Source organism: Mustelus asterias, chromosome 16, assembly GCF_964213995.1.
Source record: "Mustelus asterias chromosome 16, sMusAst1.hap1.1, whole genome shotgun sequence".
In the NCBI taxonomy this organism is placed as follows: Eukaryota; Metazoa; Chordata; class Chondrichthyes; order Carcharhiniformes; family Triakidae; genus Mustelus; species Mustelus asterias.
The window spans coordinates 31,256,180-31,278,510 of NC_135816.1; the positions used below are offsets into that span (position 1 = coordinate 31,256,180).

General features: G+C 42.7%; 1 protein-coding gene across 1 annotated transcript in view; it reads right to left on the reverse strand.

The window, feature by feature from the left end:
• The window catches only part of vdac1 (voltage-dependent anion channel 1), a 32,854-nt gene extending 12,692 nt beyond the window's left edge, over positions 1 to 20,162 (reverse strand). The window contains exons 1-3 of the mRNA XM_078230835.1: positions 20,024 to 20,162; positions 2,286 to 2,357; positions 1,698 to 1,747 (exon numbers count right to left, since the gene is read on the reverse strand). Coding sequence (XP_078086961.1) covers positions 1,698 to 1,747; positions 2,286 to 2,352 — 117 coding nt within the window. The 5' untranslated portion in view covers positions 2,353 to 2,357; positions 20,024 to 20,162. The remainder of the gene's footprint in view (positions 1 to 1,697; positions 1,748 to 2,285; positions 2,358 to 20,023) is intronic.
• Between the last annotated feature and the right edge of the window lie 2,169 nt (positions 20,163 to 22,331).

Here is a 22,331-nt window from a genome sequence, read left to right on the forward strand (position 1 = left end):
TGCTGCCTGGGATGGAACATTTAAGTTATGAAGAGAGGTTGGATAGGCTTCTGTTGTTTTTGTTGGAGCAGAGAAGACCAAGGGCAACCTGATCGATGTGTACAAGATTAAGAGGGGAATGTACAGAGTGGATAAGGAGCAGCTGTTTCCCTTAGTTGAAGGGTCAGTCATGAGGGGTCACAAGTTCAAGGCGAGGGGCTGGAGGTTTAGGGGGGGAACGTGAGGAAAAACCTTTTTAGCCAGAGGGTGGTGGTGATCTGGAATGCTTTGCCTGGGAGGGTGGTATAGGCGAGTTGCCTCACATCCTTTAAAAAATACTTGGATGAGCACCTGGCATGTCATAACATTCAAGGCTATGAGCCAAGTGCTGGTAAATGGGATTAGGTGGGAGGTCAGGTGTTTTTCATGTGTCGGTGCAGACCCGAGATGGGCCAAAGGGCCTCTTTTGCATTGTATGATTCTATGATCTGTTGAGATACCAGTTCTGAATTCTGTTTGTTCACTCAAGAGTTTTATCAGTCTTCAGCTGCAATCCAACTGCCTAATCATTGTTGACATGGCTGGTTTGAAGAGTCAATTTGCTTACTTGGGAAGACTTGTAGGCTGTTCAACAGCTTCCATGTCATATTAGGGCTCATGAGTTCTGTTCATCAAGTGGATTATAGGATAAGGAAGCTGACAAGTTGGGGGGGGCTTAAAGTTGATCATAAGGTTTAAATTTCTATAGATTGTAAGATCTTCCAAATGAATCTCAATCTTTGCCACTGATTCCAATGAAAGAACTAGGTCAATGTTTTTGGAAACAAAAGCGGGCCTTTTAACCTGTCCATTCAGGCCTGCTACTTTCTGCAAGCCAATTAAGGATTTGTTTTATAATACGCTCATGAAAGGCCTTGGGACACTGCAATGTGTTAAAGGTACTATGTACAAGTTGTTGTTAAATCAAGTGCCTGTGGTAATTTTGAAACAATTTACTGCTCAAAATATCATGCTAAGCATCATAAGCATAGGTTGAAACAACCTCATTCATCATATTAATGCCATGTACAACTATTATGACATTTTGTACAAAATATACAAATTATATTACAGAAACAATGTTTGTATAGTTAAAGGGATTAAAATATTCCAACAGCATTCTGGTCTGCAGACAACTGTTCGATCTCGAAAGGATAAATAAAGTTTGGGAACTTCTGCTCAAGGGAATATAAACTGAGTGTGTGCAACCTGAACTCATAATTTAACCCTCAGAGCCCCAGTATTATTCGGCTGAGTCTGCACTGCTCCTCCTCCAAGTATAATGTTCCCCCCCTGAGCTGTAGTGTCCAGAACTAAAAATTGTAGTCCAGATTCAATCTAATCAGTTTCACACAAACTCAGCATAAGTTCCACCTCTTTGCAATTGGCTTTTAATCACAATTGAATAAATAAGTATTAATGCATAGGTGGCTCTGCCACGGTGGAAAATGTTCTTCTTATTCACCTCAATCAGCCAGTAAGTCCAGCAACCAGATGCATTGTATTACATAAATCAAAACAACAATGCACAATAGAAGGATACAATATTCTACTGACAGACTTTGCACAGATCTGAAAGATTAATGGCTCCCAGAATGAAGCTATGAAACAAGAAGATTTGATAGAATTGGATGAAATGAAATAAGGTTACTGGTTACTTTTCTTGCTGTGGTACTTACCAGTCCATTTTCTGACTTAGTTTTCAGGTCAAGCTTTATTAAACCAAATCCTACCAAAGAGATCAAAGATAGATTTAAGATGCTGAGTTTTCACGAACGAAACATTTTTAATTGTGTATTATTTTACATTACCTACAGTACATTTACCAAGTAAGCAAAACCAATTTCAATATGTAATTAAGCATAATGTGATAACATGATAATTAAGCATGACATGGTCATTAAACAATGGCTCATTACAGAAAAATTTCACCATCCGTTTTCAGTGCAGTCATATCAAACTTTACACATGTGTATTTGACTCAATTAAGGAAACTAGATTTCAGTGCACAAAGCTGTTTCATACAATGAAAGTGATCCTCTCTAACCATTCCCTTCTCCCCTTTCAGGGATGATGCCAAAAATCAATTACAGTACCCAGTGTCTCATTATGCAACTGAATTTAGCGATGGCACATTGCAAAGCGCACTGGACAACACCACACTTTTCATAGTGTAATGATCCCCACACAAACTTTGGAAACAAACAGTTGCTGCTGCCAGCTTCTGCCAAAAACCGCACCACACTTATACATATTGAATTCCTTACCGTAGCCTTTGGTAAAAACATCCCTGGCTGCTTTTCCAAGATCTACATAAGTTGGTGGAATCGCCATTTTATCTGGAAAAGGAATGTAGTGACACTCAGTTTGGTGACTAATGCGCTTAACAATCAGTTTATGTCAGTTACAAAAAAACAACTTGGATACATATTTTATAACCACAATCCAAATTTTCTGTTCAGGATCTAATGATAATTAACCTGCCATTGATTATGATAAGAACATAAGAAATAGGAGCAGGAGTAGGCCATCTAGCCCCTCAAGCCTGCTCCGCCATTCAATAAGATCATGGCTGATCTGAAAGTGGGTTCAGTTCCACTTACCCGCCCGCTCCCCATAACCCTTAATTCCCTTAATGGTTAAAAATCTATCTGTAACTTAAACATATTTAACGAGGTAGCCTCTACTGCTTCATTGGGCAGAGAATTCCAAAGATTCACTACCCTCTGGGGTAGTGAATCAAGCTGCATCTTTAAGCCACAGCTCCTCCAATTGAATCCTTGTAGCAAAAATATGACATTAATCACCAAAAACAAAAGGTAGCCCCTAGATTCTGATCAACATTCCCAAAAGCATAACAGGTTTTGATTTGCAACACCGAGTGCAATTTAGTGCATTACTATGGTTAATCAGCTAACATATATAAATCTACATTGTTACTTTTTATAGACTGCAAATATTTTTCCTAAATATTTGTGACAGTACCACTTGATTTTCGTTATTCTTTCATAGGATAAGGGTGTCACTGGCAAAGCCAGCATTTATTTCCCATCCCCAACTGCCCTTTAACTGAGGCAGTTTCAGAAGGCAGTTAACAGTCAACCACATTGCTGCGGGTCTGGAGTCACATGTAGACTAGACTAGGAAAGCATGGCAGGTTTTTTTTCCCTGAAAGGCTATTAGTAAGCCCCCAGATGGGTTTTACAACAATCATAGTTGCTATGGCCACCATTATCTAGACTAGCTTTATACTGCAGGTTTATTATTTGAATTTAAGTTTCACCAGCTGCAGTGGAGAGATCGGAACCGGTCTGCAGAGCACCGGCCTCACTAGTCCAGTGACATTGCCACCATGTCACGGTTTCTGTTTACCTTGTACAGTATTGATCTCCTTATTTAAGTAAGGATGTAATTGCATTATAAGCAGTTCAGAGAAGGCTTACTAAACTAATACCAGGAATGGGCAGATTATCTTTTGAGGAAAGACTGAGTAAGAGGTGATCTTAATGAAATATACAAGATCCTGAGGGGTTTGACAGAGGCAATGTGAATAGAATGTTTCCTCTTGTGGAAATTCGAGAACTCGGGGTCACTGTTTAAAAAATAAGGGGTCACTGTTATGAGATGAGGTGGGGGGGGGGATGTTTTTCTGTGAGGGTAGTGATTCTTTGGAATTCCCTTCCTGAAAAGGCAGTGTAAGCAGAGTATTTGAAAGTTTTCAAGGCAAAGGTGGATAGATATACTATGAACATAGGGGTTAGTTGGGGTAGTCCGGAGGTTATAGTGAGATCCTCCATGATCCTGTTGAATGGTGGAGCAAGCTTGAAAGACTGAGTGGCCTACACCTGCTCTTAGTTTGTATGAAAGAGTTTTGGGGGAACAGCAATGGGAGGTGCACTCCAGGGGTGGGTGTGGGCAGCAGAGAGGGGCAATCCATGTTGGGGGAGCGGGGGCAGTGGGGCGACTGAATGAATGAGCACATGGGAATGGAATGATGGCCTTGGCGTTAACCTACTTTGAAATACTGGGTTGTATGCTGCTCAAAAATTTAGACTTGATTCTGGGGAATCCTTTTGTCTAGCCTCTGTGTCTCACTCTAATAAAAAAGGGCAGTAACTGCCTAGCTGAAATCATCTAGTTTTGTCTGTGCGTGTGATGAAAACACATCAGATGAAATCTCACCAGTCTGCAGAAGCGTTTTGTTTCTGAACATGTGTCAGTTATTTTAAAAACCTTTGTTCCCAATTTAAACGCAATGGTGTCTGGGAAATTAAAGCTATAGTTTTAAAGTTTATTTATTAGTGTCACAAATAGGCTTACATTAACATCGCAATTAAGTTACTATGAAAATCCTCTAGTCGCCGCACTCCGCCTGCCGCTTGTTCGGGTACACTGAGGGGGAATTTAGCATGGCCAGTGCACCTAACCAGCACATCTTTCGGACTGTGGGAGGAAACCGGAGCACCCGGAGGAAACCCACGCAGACACGGGGAGAACGTGCAGACTCTGCACAGACAGTGACCCAAGCCGGGAATCAAACCCAGGTCCCTGGCGCTGTGAAGCAGCAGTGCTAACCAGAAGGGAATGGAATGATGGCCACCATGCTGCCCCGTGCTTTACTTATGTTGTGGCTTTAAGTTTGATGAAGGTGCATTGATTATTGAGGATACTGATGAATTCTTCCAATTGTGCTTCTGTGCGAGTCAACATACCCCCTATGTCATCCAAATATCTGCGGTAACCCAAAGGGAGCCTGGACACTTTTTAAATGCACTCTCGTCCTACTCTGTCATGTATATATTTGCATTGGCTGGGGCTATTTTCTTGATGTGGAGATGCCGGCGTTGGACTGGGGTAAACACAGTAAGGAGTCTAACAACACCAGGTTAAAGTCCAACACATGGAACATGTTTTTAATAGATATTTCAGACATCTAAACCTCTGGCTGTTTCCACATTTGTGTACAGACTTTCAGTGTCCATGTAAAAAATATAGCACTGGGGGATTACAGTTAGTGGGTTAACTATCTCTATGAAGTGGGATGTGTCTCTGATGTAACTAGAATGCTTCTGCGTGAAGGGGTTCTAATCTATGTCTCATCAAAGCACAGGTGATCATATATGGTGGTGCATTAGCTTGGTACAAGAAAATCACTGAAATGTGAATTAAACAATTCATTATATTATGGTTAGTCTGGTGCTGCAGAATTAATGTGTGTGCATTCCCAGTGTTGCACAGTTAATCTGTTGGAAGTCAGTAATCTGATATGTTTGTCAGCATTCAGTTAGAATTTTCATTTTGGAAAAGGAGTCTGGCACATCAGCTGTGCCAGCTGCAGAAGGGAATGCCACTCACAATTCGGCCTCTATAGCCAAAATAAATGGTGTTCAATACAGAAATGACATGCAACTTGGGTGCAGTCCATTATCTCCCAAGGCAGACAGATACCATCATGTTATTTATGCTACCACATCTACTTGAAGGGGGAAACTTTAAATAAAATCAACACACATATAGAAGGTAATTTTGCTTCATTACTGCATCACCTAATAAAGGAATTAGTGCAAATGAAAAAGGAGCACCTAAAAATCAAAAAGTAGCCCTCGGGAAAATCTCCAAGAGGATCCCTCAAAAAAAATTGGTTTGAGTGGCATTCCCTTCTGCAGCTGGCACAGCGTTTGTTGGTACAAAACTAGGAGCAAAGGTACCCCTCAACCATAGCAAACCCAATCTTTATATCGTATTTGCAATAACATTGGCATATATCACTAATTCTATTTAAGAGGGAATGGGAGTGTAGTTTCTAAAATGATGAGGGGAAAAATAGGCTTGAAAATGGATGCAATAGGACCAGAGCTGACACCTATAAAATGATATGGAAACTTTAGGTTCACTCGCAAAGGTTAATAACTTTCTATAAATTGCTGAGAGATACACTGAATTGAGAGTCACTACAGCCTCCAACTTCCTGAAAGAGGAATTCCCATTACTGTGAGAAATTTGCAGCTCAGTTGTACCTGTGACAAAATGTGACGGCCACAATCTCTGAGCTTTTGTGACTGCCTCAGAATGTTGGAAAAGAAATATCAGAATTTTTTTCAGTATTGATGTTGCAAGTTTTTATAAAAATTGTTCTTTTTGCCTTTCAGGAGATAGCACTACTTGAAGATAGTGGGTGTGTGAACAGTATGTAAAGTGTGTGGGCGCGAGCGCGTGTGTGGGTGGGCGTGCCTAGGCGCGTGTGTGTAAAATTACATACACACACGATAAAAATATTTTACACCTGTACTTTTGCAGTTGGGTCGAGTTTTGGTCAACTTAAAATGGGGTCTAGAAAATTATTCCCTGTTAAGGCAGATATTATAGACTTTATCCACATTGTATCCAGTATAGAATTAACAAAATTAAGTCGCCCAAATTCCAAAATTAAAAGGAATTTCAAACAGATCTGAATTATCTGCTTTCTTTACCCTTTTCATGAAAGCAGCGAAAACTTACATGGGCACATGGACCCACTGGTGCAGCCTTCGAGTTCATCACCCAGGTTGCCTGCACACACATGCACACACACATATCAAGTTGCAAATTTTGTTTCTGCTCCTTAAGGCATTTCTTTACAGCGGAAAATAGTTAGCAGCTGTTCTTTGGCATGGCACTTGGCTCAAAACTCCCGGAAGTGCCCACTCAAGCAGGAACTGCAAGGATGTTTGAGCAATTACTCTGCACCTCGAACCATCCGATGTGACAATGCTAGAAATGCAGGTGCCGTTTTGAGTGGACAAAGTCTTGGCTTCAGAGTGAGTTGAGAGCAGGTAATGCTCACCGAAACCTGTACTCAAGAACTGGGGTTTCCCCAGTTGGGAGGCTTCTGGACAGGGAGACGATCCAGAAGGGAAGAGCAGAAACTAGTGTTTGTACTGAACTATAGTATCACAATGAAACAGTTGTGAATCAGAATGTCTTATAGAGTCAGAGTCATAGAGGTTTACAGCATGGAAACAGGCCCTTCGGCCCAACTTGTCCATGCTGCACAGTTTTTGCCATTAAGATATTCCCATTTGCCTGCATTTGGCTCCTATCCCTCTGTACCTATTTTACCCATGTAACTGTCTAAATGCTTTTTAAAAGACAAAACTGTACCCGCCTCTACTACTGCCTCTGGCAGCTCATTCCAAACACTCACCACCCTCTGAAAAAATTGCCCCTCTAGACCCTTTTGTATCTCTCCCCTCTCACCTTAAACCTATGCCCTCTAGTTGTAGACTCCCCTTACTGTTGGGAAAAGATGTTGACTATCTACCTTATTTATGCTCCCTCATTATTTTATAGACCTCTATAAAATCACCCCTCAGCCTTCTACGCTCCAGAGAAAAAAGTCCCAGTCTATCCAGCCTCTCCTTATAACTCAAACCATCAAGTCCCGATAGCATCCTAGTAAATCTTTTCTACACTCTTTCTAGTTTAGTAATATCCTTTCTATAATAGGGTGACCAGAACAGTACACAGTATTCCAAATGTGGCCTTACCAATGTCTTGTACAACTTAAATTACAGCCTTTCTGCTGCTTAGTTCAGTAAATGGATATTCATTTATAAAACATGATACTCCTTTTTAAAATCAGAGCCTTCGGATGGTTCCGACTCTATTAGCAGAGTGTTACCAAGGAAAGGTTAGAGGGGTTAAAATCATCTCTGACATCTGGAGAACTATGAAACTGAGCACCACACTTCCCTACCTCTACCTCAAGCACTCCCCCCAACCAACTTCCTGATTTACCTCCTGACTACCCACCCCCCCGACTCACCACAACCCCAAACCACACCCCCAACCCCTCACCCACTTACTTTCTCTCTGGCTTCTCAAAGGCCTGAGACCTTTAAACTTATCATCTTACGATTACTGGTACCTTAAAAAAGGGAGAGTGGCTTCATTTACCGGGTCGCTGTTGCCCTGCACTGACAGGACTCCGGAGCTGCTGTGCTTCAAATTTCTACCAAGTCTGAGACAGAAGATAGTGGAGAAATATGGAGCTCCCTACCTGGGAAAGTAAAGTGCGGAGCAGCAATCCAATGGTGATTGCCACTCCATTGAAGTTCTGAGCCCTTCTTAGGTCCTGGTATACTGACCTCAGTGCATACTGAGCACTGCATTTATCCAAACCCAAGGAGGCTCTAAACCTCTGACTTGTATCACAGCAATGGACAAACAGCTCTTGCCAAATATACACTCTGGTTTTTGGAGTCTAATCATGACCACTCAATGAAAGCATGCAGCATTGTGGAATAAGTAAAAATCCTCCACCACTGTTGGAATGCACTGGCACTTTTAATTTTACTGTGGCTTTAAAACCTACATTACAACATCAGAAGCACACTGCACAAGTGTGAATCACCGTGTAATTAAATCATCCAAATCAGCAAATCTACCAGAGCTCATTAATATCACGTTGGCCATAGATCTTTCTTCGTAGCATTCTGCCTCATAAATATTTCCACAGATAGTGTTGCCAGTAATTTGTTAGTTGAAGTGGCAGATCGACTGCTTCAGCAAAGCTGTAAGACAGCCCCACCCAGCAAAAATAGGAGAACTTCACATCTCGGAACATTGTGTTAATATCAGTTCAGCCTGGAATGCAGACAAACGCTACGTTCTCTGTGAACACTGCAGAAATCAAGCAATCTGCCGCACTTTTAGCAATTGAAGCATTTATAGGGATAATCAGAAAATACAGTGCATACCATCAATTTCCCAGATGGAAATAAAACTTCTTTTAAAAAAACAAAAAATTTGCTCTTTATTGCACAGCTCCAGATAAAGTCCACTTCTGATACTTAGTGATGAGCCAAAGGCTAAAAAATGACATTAATGAGCTTCGGGACTGTATGTTATACAGCAAAACAAAGAAATAACATATTGTAACACCACATTTACAGTTGACATTCTGGCAGATGGAGTACAATGTTGGTAAATGTGAGGTCATCCATTTTGGTAGGAATAACAGCAAAATGGATTATTATTTAAATGGTAAAAAATTGCAGCATGCTGCTGTGCAGAGGGACCTGGGTGTCCTTGTGCATGAATCATAAAAAATTGGTTTGCAGGTGCAGCAGATAATTAAGAAGGCAAATGGAATTTTGTCCTTCATTGCTAGAGGGATGGAGTTTAAAAACAAGGAGGTTATGTTGCAGCTGTATAAGATGCTGGTGAGGCCACACCTAGAGTACTGTTTTGGTCTCCTTACTTGAGGCACTGGAGGGGGTACAGAGGAGATTCACTAGGTTGATTCCAGAATTGAGAGGGTTGGCTTATGAAGAGAGACTGAGTAGACTGGGGCTATACTCATTGGAATTCAGAAGAATGAGGGGAGATCTTATAGGAACATATAAGATTATAAAGGGAATAGATAAGATAGAAGCAGGGAAATGGTTTCCACTGGCAGGTGAAAGCAGATCTAGGGGGCATGGTCTCAAAATAAGGGGAAGCAGATTTAGGACCGAGTTGAGGAGGAACTTCTTCACACAAAGAGTTGTGAATCTGTGGAATTCCCTGCCCAGTGAAGCAGTTAAGGCTGCCTCATTGAATGTTTTTAAGGCAAAGATAGATAAATTTTTGAACAGTAAAGGAACTGAGGGTTATAGTGAGCGGGCGGGTAAGTGGAGCTGAGTTCACAAAAAGATCAACCATGATCTTATTGAATGGTGGAGCAGGCTCAAGAGGCCAGATGGCCTACTCCTGCTCCTAGTTCTTATTCACATGACCTTTACACTATCATTTCAATTTGTATTTCCAGAGCCCGGTCACTGCATTAATGCTGACAGCCAACAGCAACCACATGGATCGAGTTAAAACTAGTTTTTCGTCATTCATTCACAGGAAGTGGGCATCATTTATTGCCCATCCTTAATTACCTAGAGAAGGCAGTGGTGAGCCATCTTCTTCAACCACCACGGCCCAAGTGTTGAAATGACTATTAAATTCTGTTAGGAAGAGAGTCCCAGGATTTTGACCCAGTGGAAAAAGCAGCAACATCTTTCCAATTGAGAATGGTATGCCACTTGGAGGAGCAATTGGAGGTTGTCACATGCACCTGCTGTTTCTCAGTCAGTGCTTCCTAAAAGATTCCTGCTGTGACCCCATTTTAATGCCTCAGATGACCCGGGGTAGAAATCTGGGGGGGGGTACAGCGGGCTGAAGGGAAAGTCTTCAGTTGATGAGCAGTGGATGGAAAGAAGTTGAACATGCCCCAACTCAACCTCCTCCTACCCTATCTTCCCCTGATTCACCTCCAGCTCCTCCTTCCTCACCACTTTGCCCCAACATCAATCCCTCCTTCACCCCCTTCCATTTCTCCCTACTTTGCCCCCCATTTCCTCCTCTTTTGCCCCCATCACCACTTCTTCATCTCCTCTATCACCCCCTCCTAAGCCCCATAGAGTCTCTACCTTCCTTCTCCCCCACCCCTATCTTCCCCCTCTATCTGCCTCACCACCTTGAGCATGGGGCAAGTACAGAAGGGCAGTCTGTGATGGGGTGAAAATCAGGAGGGATTGAATGACCGAAGAGTGAATCTTCCAGGGTCAAAGGGAATGATGATGGGGCAAGAAAGAAACAAAAGATGTGCCGAGAGCAGTTTAACATCAGTGATAGGTAAAGTTTTGGAGACAATAATCATGAAAAAAATTAACGGCATTTGGAGAGGCTTGAATTAATTAAGGTGAGGCAGCAGAGATTTGTAAAAGACAGGTAGTGCTGGACTAATCTAATTTTTTGGAGAGAAGATTAATGAAGGCAGTGTATGTTGTAAGAACCACATGAAAGGCTGTTTAACAAAACTGAGGTGTGTCAGCTTGGATAAAACAACGCTCAAGGACAGAAAATAGTACGATGGTAAATGGCTGTTTTTCACACAGGAGGGTGGTAGACAACAGTATTCTCTAAAGGTCAATGTTAGAACAACAGCTTTTTTGATATATAAATTACTTGGACATAAGAATTCAGAGTAAAATTTCAAATTTTATTAGCAAGCTTGGAAGTGTGACAGTGAAGATTATACTACTCAGTTGCAACAGGACATTGATAGGGTTGCAAAATGGACAGACAAGTGGCAGCTTGAATTTAATAGTGAATAGGTGATGCAGTTTGCAGAAAAGGGATAGAGAGAAAGAGAGACTATATAGACTTAAAGACCCAATTGGGAAGTCCACAAAGGTCCTCCACCATAATATAATGGAGGGCTGGAAGCAGTGTAAAACCACTGAGGCTGTATCCACCAGAGAATACTTGACTTGTAATGAAAATGTACATTTTAAATATAAACTATAAATTGCAATGAGGCTCCTCATGTATTGTAAGGGGGAAAATTGCAGCTTATGTAATGAAATATTACATGCCCACACTAGAGTTAAGAAAGGCTACCAACCCTCTACTTTCTCAGAAGACTAAGGAAATTTGGCACATCAGCTACGACTCTCACCAACGTTTACAGATGCGCCATAGAAAGAATTCTTTCTGGTTGTACCACAGCTTGGTATGGCTCCTGCTCTGCCCAAGACCTCAAGAAACTACAAAAGGTCATGAATGTAGCCCAATCCATCATGCTAACCAGTCTCCCAACTGTTGACTGTCTACACTTCCCGGTGCCTCGGTATGCTAATACATGTGACAATAATAAATCAAATTTTTAAAATGTAACGTATTTCTACAATTTGTTTTGAATGAAGTATATTTTTGCAGGGGGAATGGTACAGTTCAAAAGAATATGCAGGAACAGAGGAACCTAGTCCATGTACATAGGTCTTTGAAATTGGCAGGACATAAAATGTAGTATGTATGGAGTACAAGAGTAGGGAAATTATGCTGCACCTCTGTAATTCTGGCCAGGCCACAACTAAAGTACTATGCCTCGATCTCATTCCACACTTTAGGGAGGATGTGACATTCCTGGAGAGAGTGCAGTGAGTTACCAGAATGGTCCCAGAGATAAGGAAATTTTGGAGAAGCTGGTGGATATTTCCCTTGAGGCAGGAGTTGTTGAGGGAAACTCTGATAGAGGTGTACAAGATTATGACAGGTTTAGACAAAGTAGACAAAGAAAAACTGTTCCCATTAGTGATGGTACAAGGACAGGTGGACACAGATTTTAGCCAAGAGATAAAACAGGGAGATATGATAAATAACTTTTTTACACAATGCGTGAAAATGAACTGGATCTCATTGCCTAAAAGGGTGGTGGAAGTGAATATGACCAATGATTTCAAAAAGAAACTGGATGGACGCTTGAAGGAAATAACTTGCTGGGCAATGACCCCCTTGCTGGGGACTTCAACATGCACATTGACTGGCAGACTCAAGTCGGTAAGGGTGGAATGGAGGAAGAGTTCTTAGAATGCTGTCGGGATAGTTTCCTTGAACAGCATGTTACGGAACCGACGAGGGAACGAGCTATTTTGGATCTGGTATTGTGTAACGAGGTAGGTAGAATTAAGGATCTTATTGTGAAGGACCCTCTTGGGTCTAGTGACCACAATATGGTCGAATTTCTGATTCAGATGGAAGAGGAGAAAGTTTGGTCCCAAACCAGTGTCCTCTGTTTGAACAGAGGGAAATATGATAGGATGAGGGATGAATTGGCTAAGGTAGACTGGGAGAGCCGGCTGGCAGGTAGGATAGCTGAGGAACAGTGGAGGATTTTTAAGGAGATCCTTTTCAGTTCTCAGCAAAAATATATTCCAGCAAAAAACAAGGATTGTAAGAAAAGGGAGAACCAGCCGTGGATAACGAAGGAAATAAAGGAGAGTATTAAAATAAAAACAGCTGCGTACAGAGTGGCCAAAAATAATGGAGAAACAAGTGATTGGGAAAAATTTAAGAAACAACAAAGAGAGACTAAGAAAGCGATAAAGAAAGGAAGGATAGACTATGAAGCTAGGCTAGCAATTAATATAAAAAATGATAGTAAAAGTTTTTATAAATATATAAAAAGGAATAGAGTGGCTAGAGTGAATGTTGGACCCTTGGAGGACGAGAGGGGGGAGTTAATAGTGGGAAATGAGGATATGGCTGAGTCTTTAAATAAGTTTTTTGTGTCGGTCTTCACGGTGGAGGACACAAATAGTTTGCCAAATATTAACGATAGAGGGTTGGCAGCAGGAGAAATACTTAATACAATTAATGTTACCAGAGAGGCAGTGCTGGGTAGACTAATGGGACTGAAGGTGGACAAGTCCCCGGGTCCGGATGGAATGCATCCCAGGGTATTGAAAGAAATGTCAGAGGTAATAGTGGATGCGTTAGTGATTATTTATCAAAACTCGTTGCATTCTGGGGTAGTGCCGGTTGATTGGAAAACGGCTAATGTTACGCCGCTGTTTAAAAAAGGAAGGAGACAAAAGACGGGTAACTATAGGCCGGTCAGCTTAACGTCTGTAGTAGGGAAAATGCTGGAATCCATTATTAAAGAGGAGATAGCAGGGCATCTGGATAGAAATGGTGCGATCAATCAGACGCAGCATGGATTCATGAGGGGAAAGTCGTGCTTGACGAACATGTTGGATTTTTATGAAGATGTGACTAGGGCGGTTGATGGAGGAGAACCGGTGGGGATTTCCAAAAGGCGTTTGATAAGGTGCCCCATAAAAGGCTGCTGAAGAAGATTAGGGCACACGGAGTTGGGGGTAGTGTGTTAAAGTGGATTGGGGACTGGCTATCCGACAGGAAGCAAAGAGTCGGAATAAATGGGTGTTTTTCCGGTTGGAGGAAGGTAACTAGTGGCGTGCCGCAGGGATCGGTACTCGGGCCGCAACTATTTGCCATTTATATAGATGATCTGGAGGAGGGGACGGAGTGTAGGGTAACGAAGTTTGCAGACGACACAAAGATAAGTGGAAAAGTGAATCGTGTGGAGGACGGAGAAGATCTGCAGAGAGATTTGGACAGGCTGAGTGAGTGGGCGAGGATATGGCAAATGGAGTTGAGAAATGCGAGGTTATACACTTTGGAGGAAATAATAACAAATGGGATTACTATCTCAATGGAAACAAATTAAAACATGCTACCGTGCAAAGGGACTGGGGGTCCTTGTGCATGAGACGCAAAAGCCCAGTCTGCAGGTACAACAGGTGATCAAGAAGGCAAATGGGATGTTGGCCTATATCGCGAGGGGGATAGAATATAAAAGCAGGGATGTCTTGATGCACCTGTACAGGGCATTGGTGAGGCCGCAGCTGGAATACTGTGTGCAGTATTGGTCCCCTTATATGAGGAAGGATATATTGGCATTGGAGGGAGTGCAGAGAAGGTTCACCAGGTTGATACCGGAGATGAGGGGTTTGGATTATGAGGAGAGGCTGAGGAGATTGGGTTTGTACTCGTTGGAGTTTAGAAGGATGAGGGGGGATCTTATGGAGACTTATAAGATAATGCGGGGGCTGGATAGGGTGGAGGCGGAGAGATTCTTTCCACTTAGTAAGGAAGTTAAAACTAGAGGACACAGCCTCAAAATAAAGGGGGGGTCGGTTTAAGACAGAGTTGAGGAGGAACTTCTTCTCCCAGAGGGTGGTGAATCTCTGGAATTCTCTGCCCACTGAGGTGGTGGAGGCTACCTCGCTGAATATGTTTAAAGCGCGGATGGATGGATTCTGGATCGGTAAGGGAATTAAGGGTTATGGGGATCAGGCGGGTAAGTGGTACTGATCCACGTCAGATCAGCCATGATCTTATTGAATGGCAGGGCAGGCTCGAGGGGCTAGATGGCCTACTCCTGCTCCTATTTCTTATGTTCTTATGAAGATAGAGCATGGGAGAACGGGAGTGATTGGATTGCTTTGTAGAAAGCCAGCATTGACTCCGTGAGCCAAACTGCCACTCTTTGAGCAGTTATGACTCTATGAATCTCTTCATTACAATATTTTAATCATCTTCTGCTATGCATTATACTCTGTATGTGTCTATAACTAAATGAAAAACTTTTTATAGCACCTTTCATAATCCCTGGATATGCCAAAGTCTCTCTGTCCAAAATACTGAACGTTGCTATACTGTTTAATTCTGAACTAATCTTCCTTCTCCACATTTCATAGAATCATAGAAACCCTACAGTACAGAAAGAGGCCATTCGGCCCATCGAGTCTGCACCGACCACAATCCCATCCAGGCCCCACCCCCATAACCCATTAATCCCTCTATCCTACACATCTCAGGACACTAAGGGGCAATTTTAGCATGGCCAATCAACCTAACCGCACATCTTTGGACTGTGGGAGGAAACCAGAGCACCCGGAGGAAACCCACGCAGACATGAGGAGAATGTGCAAACTCCACACAGACAGTGACCCAAGCCCGGAATCGAACCCAGGTCCCTGGAGCTGTGAAGCAGCAGTGCTAACCACTGTGCTACCGTGCCACCCCATTTGATACATCAAAGATTCTGATTCACTTGAATCTGTCCCCACCTCTCCTCCTGGTAATTTTCTTTGTTCTTTAGAGGGATATGGTCCCTGGCAGAGTAGGGGGGATTTTAGTTCAGTCGGGCAGCATGGTAGGTGCAGGCTTGGAGGGCCAAAGGGCCTGTTCCTGTGCTGTCATTTTCTTTGTTCTTTGAGCTTAAAGCATAATTGCTCTGACAACATTTTTCCTGTCCCACTTGGCTTCAAAAACTATGATGCATCCAAAATGACAGTTCCCGTTCTCATCCACACCAAAATCTACATCACCATCTCCAGCAAGCTTCACTAGACCTCTGTGCCCCATCTAATTGACCAAGAATTTCATTTGTGTCTTCAATTCCATCCGTGGCTTTGCTCCAACCAACATCCGATATTTTTCTCTAACAGTACATTTCAAAGACTCAGCACTTACCTGACAACAAATGACTCCTTGTTCCCTACCCACTAGGTTTTTTTTATCATTAGTGACTATCTCTTTCATCACTGTGCCACCATCATTTGGATCTCTCTCTTGCAGCATTTCCATAAACCACACTGGGGTTTAGCAATTTATTCATGTGCCCTAATCTTTCTGCCCTCCAGTTTTCTATCTACACTGTCAAGCACCTTGAGACAGCTCTGAAAGAAGTTTATGGAAATGCAAACTGTTATTGTTAATATCTGGTTGGAATTGAACAACAGAACTGTGTGGCAGCACCATTAACAAAAGCTGTGAGCTTCCCAAGCTAGACTAATGAATCTTATTATATGAGATTGCCTCCACTTAAGAGCAGCATTTCTTTTTAAATGTTGAAATATTAGATAAGACTGATATAAGCATTCTGTAAAATAAACTATCCTAGTAACCAACCTCTGAAACTCACTGCTACAGGCTCAGATTAGCAAACTAGCAACAACTAGATTTATCTAATTATGACAATGTAAACTCCATTATCTAGCCTAATAACAAATATCCCAATAATAGAAACAGAAAGTGGACATTGATGCAATGGCAAGAGTTCCCTAATTTTGTTTTCACATAGATCTGTAATCAATACCCCTTAGAAACATGGATATCATAGCAAATGAATTAGAATTAATCAACCAGCTTTAATTTTTTTTACGATGTGAAATTGACTTCAGTCAGTCACAAGATTTGCATCAGTGGGTTGTGTAACAAGCCATCTACCACTTGATCCTATTGCTAAATTCTACTTTTACTATTTCTGTCCAATATGACTAATTGGTCATCTTTAACTTTGTACTCTACCACTCAAACTAGCCACTAGGTCCACCCTTGGGTGATGTCCCTTCATGGAATCCTTTTTACAATCTCATGTCTCAGATCTGCTGTGTTGCCTTGAAAGACTAAGAGAAATGTCCTGATCAATGTAACAGTTTTTCTCATCTGATCTAGCGCTGGATCCTCCTTTACCTAATCCCTCTAAATTTGCTACCTGTAATAAGACACTTTGTGTGAAGATTCACAAAGTCTGAAGAGACCAGCTGTCATAGAGGGAGTGGGTTCTTCGGATTTATTTTCCTTACATCAGTTTGATTAGTTCCTTGATCATGTCCAACATTACACTGCATCTATCAACATGTGTCAGTCACTTTTTTTGGTGATGCCGCCCACAAATTGTCAAATGACTATCTATTATCTGTTTAGCTAGAACTTGAGTGGAGTGTGAATTTCACATTTAATTTATTAGCTCGTTATCCGATCCATTCTCTTGAATTTGCATAGCAATTGAAAAAAGTACAAGTACTATATTTCCTAGCAACACCAGATTTCATAGTCAGCCAATCTCAACTCCACACAAATTAGTCAGATAATATGATGGTCTGAAGCCTTACCACATAAAACTACAGAATAATTCCACAGCTAATATTACTGGTCTTGGCATGGAGTAGCCCTTTTGCCTGAGTCAGCAGACAGAATGGTGTCCAGGGACTTGAACAAATCTGTATTGTAACCAAATTTATTGACAATAGTTAGGTAGAAAGCAAATTGTGGGGAAGAAACAGAGTCTGCAAAGGGATATAGATAGGTTAAGTGAATGGACAAAAAATTGGCAGACGGAGTATAATGTGGGACAATGTGAAGCTGACAACTTTGGCAGGAAGAGTAGAAAAGCAGAATATTATTTAAATGGAGAGGCGCTACAGAATACTCAAGCATATGGGTGTCCTTGTACATGAATCACAAAATGTCAGCATGCAGTTACAGCAAGAAGTTAGTAAGGAATATTGGCCTTTATTGCAATGGGATATAGTATAAAAGTAGGGAAGGTTTGCCACAACCTTGCAGGACGTTGGTGAGACCACACCAAGAGTACTGTGTACAGTTTTCTCACCTTAAAGGAGGGACCTACTTACATTGGAAGCAGTTGCAAAAGATTGCAAGACACATTTATGCATCACCATACAGCAGGTTATAGAATTGGTTTCAGTAAAAATGACCTTGTTACTGTTGTTTTGTGAGAAAAAACCTAACTGCCTCAGTCCTTTAAGGAAGGAAATTTTCTGTTCCTATCTGAAATCACTTATATATGTGGTTCCAATCCCACCCACACCAATATGTTTGACTCTGAACTATCTTCAACGTGGCCTTTCAGACCACTCAGCTGAATCAAATCACATGCAGTATTTCAAAGAAGCAGCCCATCACCTTCCCAGGAAAGTAGATAAAGGAAATGAATGCTGACCTAGCCAGTGACACCCTTACCAGGGAATGAAAAACAAATTAATGTTGCAACTTGGTTAGTTGAAACATGATGTACACCCAATCACCAAAGTATTATCTACCGATTTAGATCTGGCTCATAAAGTCAGCTCACAATATTACTCCCCCCTTTGTATGGAAATCAGACTTAAGGGAAGCTTGTGGAGTACCTCATACAACATTCTAATTATTTCAAGTCGCAATTCAAAGTCTTAATGAAGTTTTACATCAAGGAAGCAGACTCAATGGAGGACACAAGTACAGAAACCTCTTTGATATTCAAATTTTTAAAATTCGTTCATGGGACTTGGGTGTCACTGACTCGGCCAGCATTCATTGCCCATCCCTAGGGCAGTTAAGAATTAAACCATATTGCTGTGGATCCGGAGTCAGACCAGATAAGGACAGCAGATTTCTTTCCCCAAAGGATATCAGTGAAGCAGATGGGTTTCTACAACAAGTCAACAGTGGTTTCATAGTCATAATTAGACTTTTAATTCCAGATTTTTATTGAATTAAAAATTCACCATCTGCAGTGGCAAAATTTGAACCTGGGACCCCAGAACATTACTTCAGGTCTCTGTGATACCAGTTCAGTGACAATGCCATTATGCCACCGCTTCCCCCAACAATCGTTAAACTGAAAGGCAGACTTTATGAATGCATTCATGAATAAAGATTTTACAGTGGTTTGCTAATTCAAAGCTAAATATCACCTTCCCATCTTAAGCAATGCTTATCTCAACTTTTAGCAAAAAAATCCCAACATTGCAAATAACCAATGTAGACTACATTTCCAAATTAAAATAAATTATACTGATATGTTAAACAATCCTAAAGCATTAAATGGATATGCATATTGATACTGATGCTTGATATTTTTCTCACGTATATTCTCTATTTCAACACTGCAAACTAAGGCCGACATTTGGGGGACAGCACTCTCCATGAAGGTCATGTCCAATGATATTATGAATGCTGCACTGAGCAGCATTCCTCACATTTATACTCCCAGGAATGAAGTCCAGCTAAAATGTCTAGATGAAAGCCATTGGAAACCTTGATCACAAATTGACTTAAAAATACCAGAGGAAAAAAATATTATCTGTACTGATCAGCCTTGGGACCCATCACCCATAATAGGGCTAATGCGGGTGTGAAAATATTTGCTTTCCAAAGCGTGTTCTCGATGAGCAGCATTTTTAGTTTTTGTACAATCACCTCAAAAGAAATTCAGACATGCACAATTGCTAATGCCATTCTAACCCAACCCACACATCTGGGGAGCTACTTACAAGCTGGCAGGACTTTTCGTCTGCATGTTTCAAAAGCACATACACTAGGTATAGACGAACTGCATAATTACAAGTAGAGTTCGAAATAAAAGTAAAATAAATTGTAAATCGTTAAACTCAAAGGCAGGTTTTATAAATACAGCAGCAATGAGGTGTACTGGCAAACGCGGCACTAGTCAAAAGCAACGCTACAAAGCCTCTGGCCAAGAGATGTGCAATAGCTGTCAGCGTCCCAACCTTGCGTGCTCTTAAAGGTCACACTCCAGCCGCCATACAATAAAGCCCAGCCAGCTGAACACATTGATCCCTACTGCGGAAATATCTAATACCCTTAACCCGCTCTGCTCCTCCATGGATTCAACCTCGAGGCTGAGGGAAGGGACCCTGAGAAAGACCTGCCTGAACACGATGCCATCTACTTACTCATGGCCCCGGCCTTTCAAATAAAAATTTTGTTCTGCAACATTCCAGAGCAAGGCACTAATTTCCCTTCTCTCCCCTCCCCCGCAACATGTTATAGCCAAGGTTTCCACCTTTCGCCAGTGTTACAGGCCCACACGTACCGCTCAAGAGCACACACCGACTGGAGGGGGGAAGGGATCCAGTAGACAGCAATCTCCAACCGAACGACACAGCAGCAGAGGCACTGGCCCAGAGAGCAAACTGCACATGCGCGGGGCCCAGGCGGCGAGCGAAGAGCGCCTGCGCGGAGTGGGAGGGATGCGGCTGCGCGTGAGAGAGAGAGAGAGAATGAGGGGGCGGCCCCTGCGCGCAGAGTTGGTGGGGGGGAAGATCAGGGCGGCGCCTGCGCGTTAGAGAGAGAGCGCGAAGCGCGAGGGGGCGGTGCCTGCGCGCAGAGAGAGAGAGAGTGTGAGAGAGAGCGCGAGGGGGCGGCGCCTGCGCGCAGAGAGAGAGAGAGAGCGCGAGGGGGCGGCGCCTGCACGCAGAGAGAGCGAGGGGACGGCGCCTGCGTGCAGAGAGAGAGAGAGAGAGAGCGCGAGGGGGCGGCGCCTGCGCGTGAGAGAGAGAGAGCGCGAAGCGCGAGGGGGCGGCGTCTGCACGCAGAGTGAGAGAGCGCGAGGGGGCGGCACCTCCGCGCAGAGAGAGAGAGCGCGCGAGGGCGCGGCGCCTGTGCGCAGAGAGAGAGAGAGAGAGCGCGCGGGCGAGGGCGCGGCGCCTGCGCACAGAGAGAGAGAGAGAGAGCGCGCGGGCGAGGGCGCGGCGCCTGCGCACAGAGAGAGCGAGAGCGATGGGGCGGCGCCTGTGAAGTTTTAAAGACGCGAAGCGTCAAATGTTGGAGAGGCTTATTCGGGTAAACGGCCCAGAACTTTCTCAACCAGCTTATGTCGGCGTTTATATTCTACTGAACCTCCTCCTGTCTTGCCTCATCTAAATCTACCACTGTAATCATCCATTCCTTTGTCCCTCACGTCTGTTTAGTTTCTCCTCAAGTCCAACCACTCCCCATGGCACCGAGTTCCACATTCTCACCACTCCTTGGGTAAAAATCTTTCTGCTGAATTCCCTGTTGGATATATTGATGACTATCCTATATTGTTGGCCGCTAGTTATGAGGAAACACTCTGAATCTTTCTTTGGTGGTGGTGGTGACAGCCTTGCACCTGGTAAGATGATGGTTCGAGCCATGGTGGTCAACTCTGTGTGAAGCATCACCTGTTGTGGCACAGGAGCCCCACTCTGGCCTGGCAGTCTCTCCTACATTTACTGCACAAAGGAAGGCAGCGAATCCAGAAAGTGTAATATTCGCTGGCTTCTCTCTCAGTTCCTTCCTCTCATCCAGCTGAGTTTTTTATTTCTACTCACCTCTTCCAGTGCTCTTCCAAACAGTTAGGTCATGGCTGTCAGCAATTGTTTCCCGATTGACAGCATCCATTTCCACCATCTTCACATCTCGCTTGAAGATGTCCTTGTAGTGGAGGAATGGATGCAATTTACGGACGGTCTTTAGGTATACGGCCATCGTCCATCCAGAACATGGCAGAGTCAGCGCAGATGTCATTGGTTTAGCAATTAATGTATGCTGGTGGAATTTGCACATTGCAAGACCTTATTTGTCCTCCAAAGAGACAAGAGATGCTGAGGATATGTTTGAGACAGTTCAGTCTTTTGACTTGTTTAATATACTTTGCCCAGGTCTTACCAATGCAGAAGAGTATGCTGACATCACACGCTTGGCAGACTTACAGTTTACAGTTCTCAGTATCTCCTCTATCAAAACCTTTCATAATTTTAAGATCTCTGTTAGATAGCTTTTCCGCTTTCTTTCAAGAGAAGAGCCCCAGCTTGTCAATTTGTTCCTGATATGCATATCCATAACATTTCTGGTATCATACTTGTAAATCCTCTCTGCATCATCTCCAGAGCATCTTTATCCTTTTTAAAATATGGTGACCAGAATTCCACGCAGAACTCCTAACCAAGGTTTGATACAAGTTTAGCATAAGTTTCAATATTATCCTCTAGTAATAAAGCCTATTGCTTGGTTTGTGTCTTTATGGCCTTGCTGACCTGTGACACAACTTTTAGTGATTGGCTTATTTGAGACGTCTTTGTTCTTCTTCCCCACCTGTAGTCTCATTGTCCAAGTAATTATGGACTTCATTTTCCTATCAAAATGTACAACCTCACATTTATCTCTGTTGAACTTCAATTGCCAATTATTTGTCCAATCAGTAAGTTTATTAATATCCTCCTGTAATATTTTGCCGTCCTCATCAGTGTTAACTGTCTCCCCCAACGTTCCCCAATTTGATATATGTAAATTTACAAACCGTTGTCTGGGTTCCGAAGTCCAAGTGCGTGAACTTACCTGCCGTCCATGCCATGCTCCTGCTGCAATGTAAATCCCAC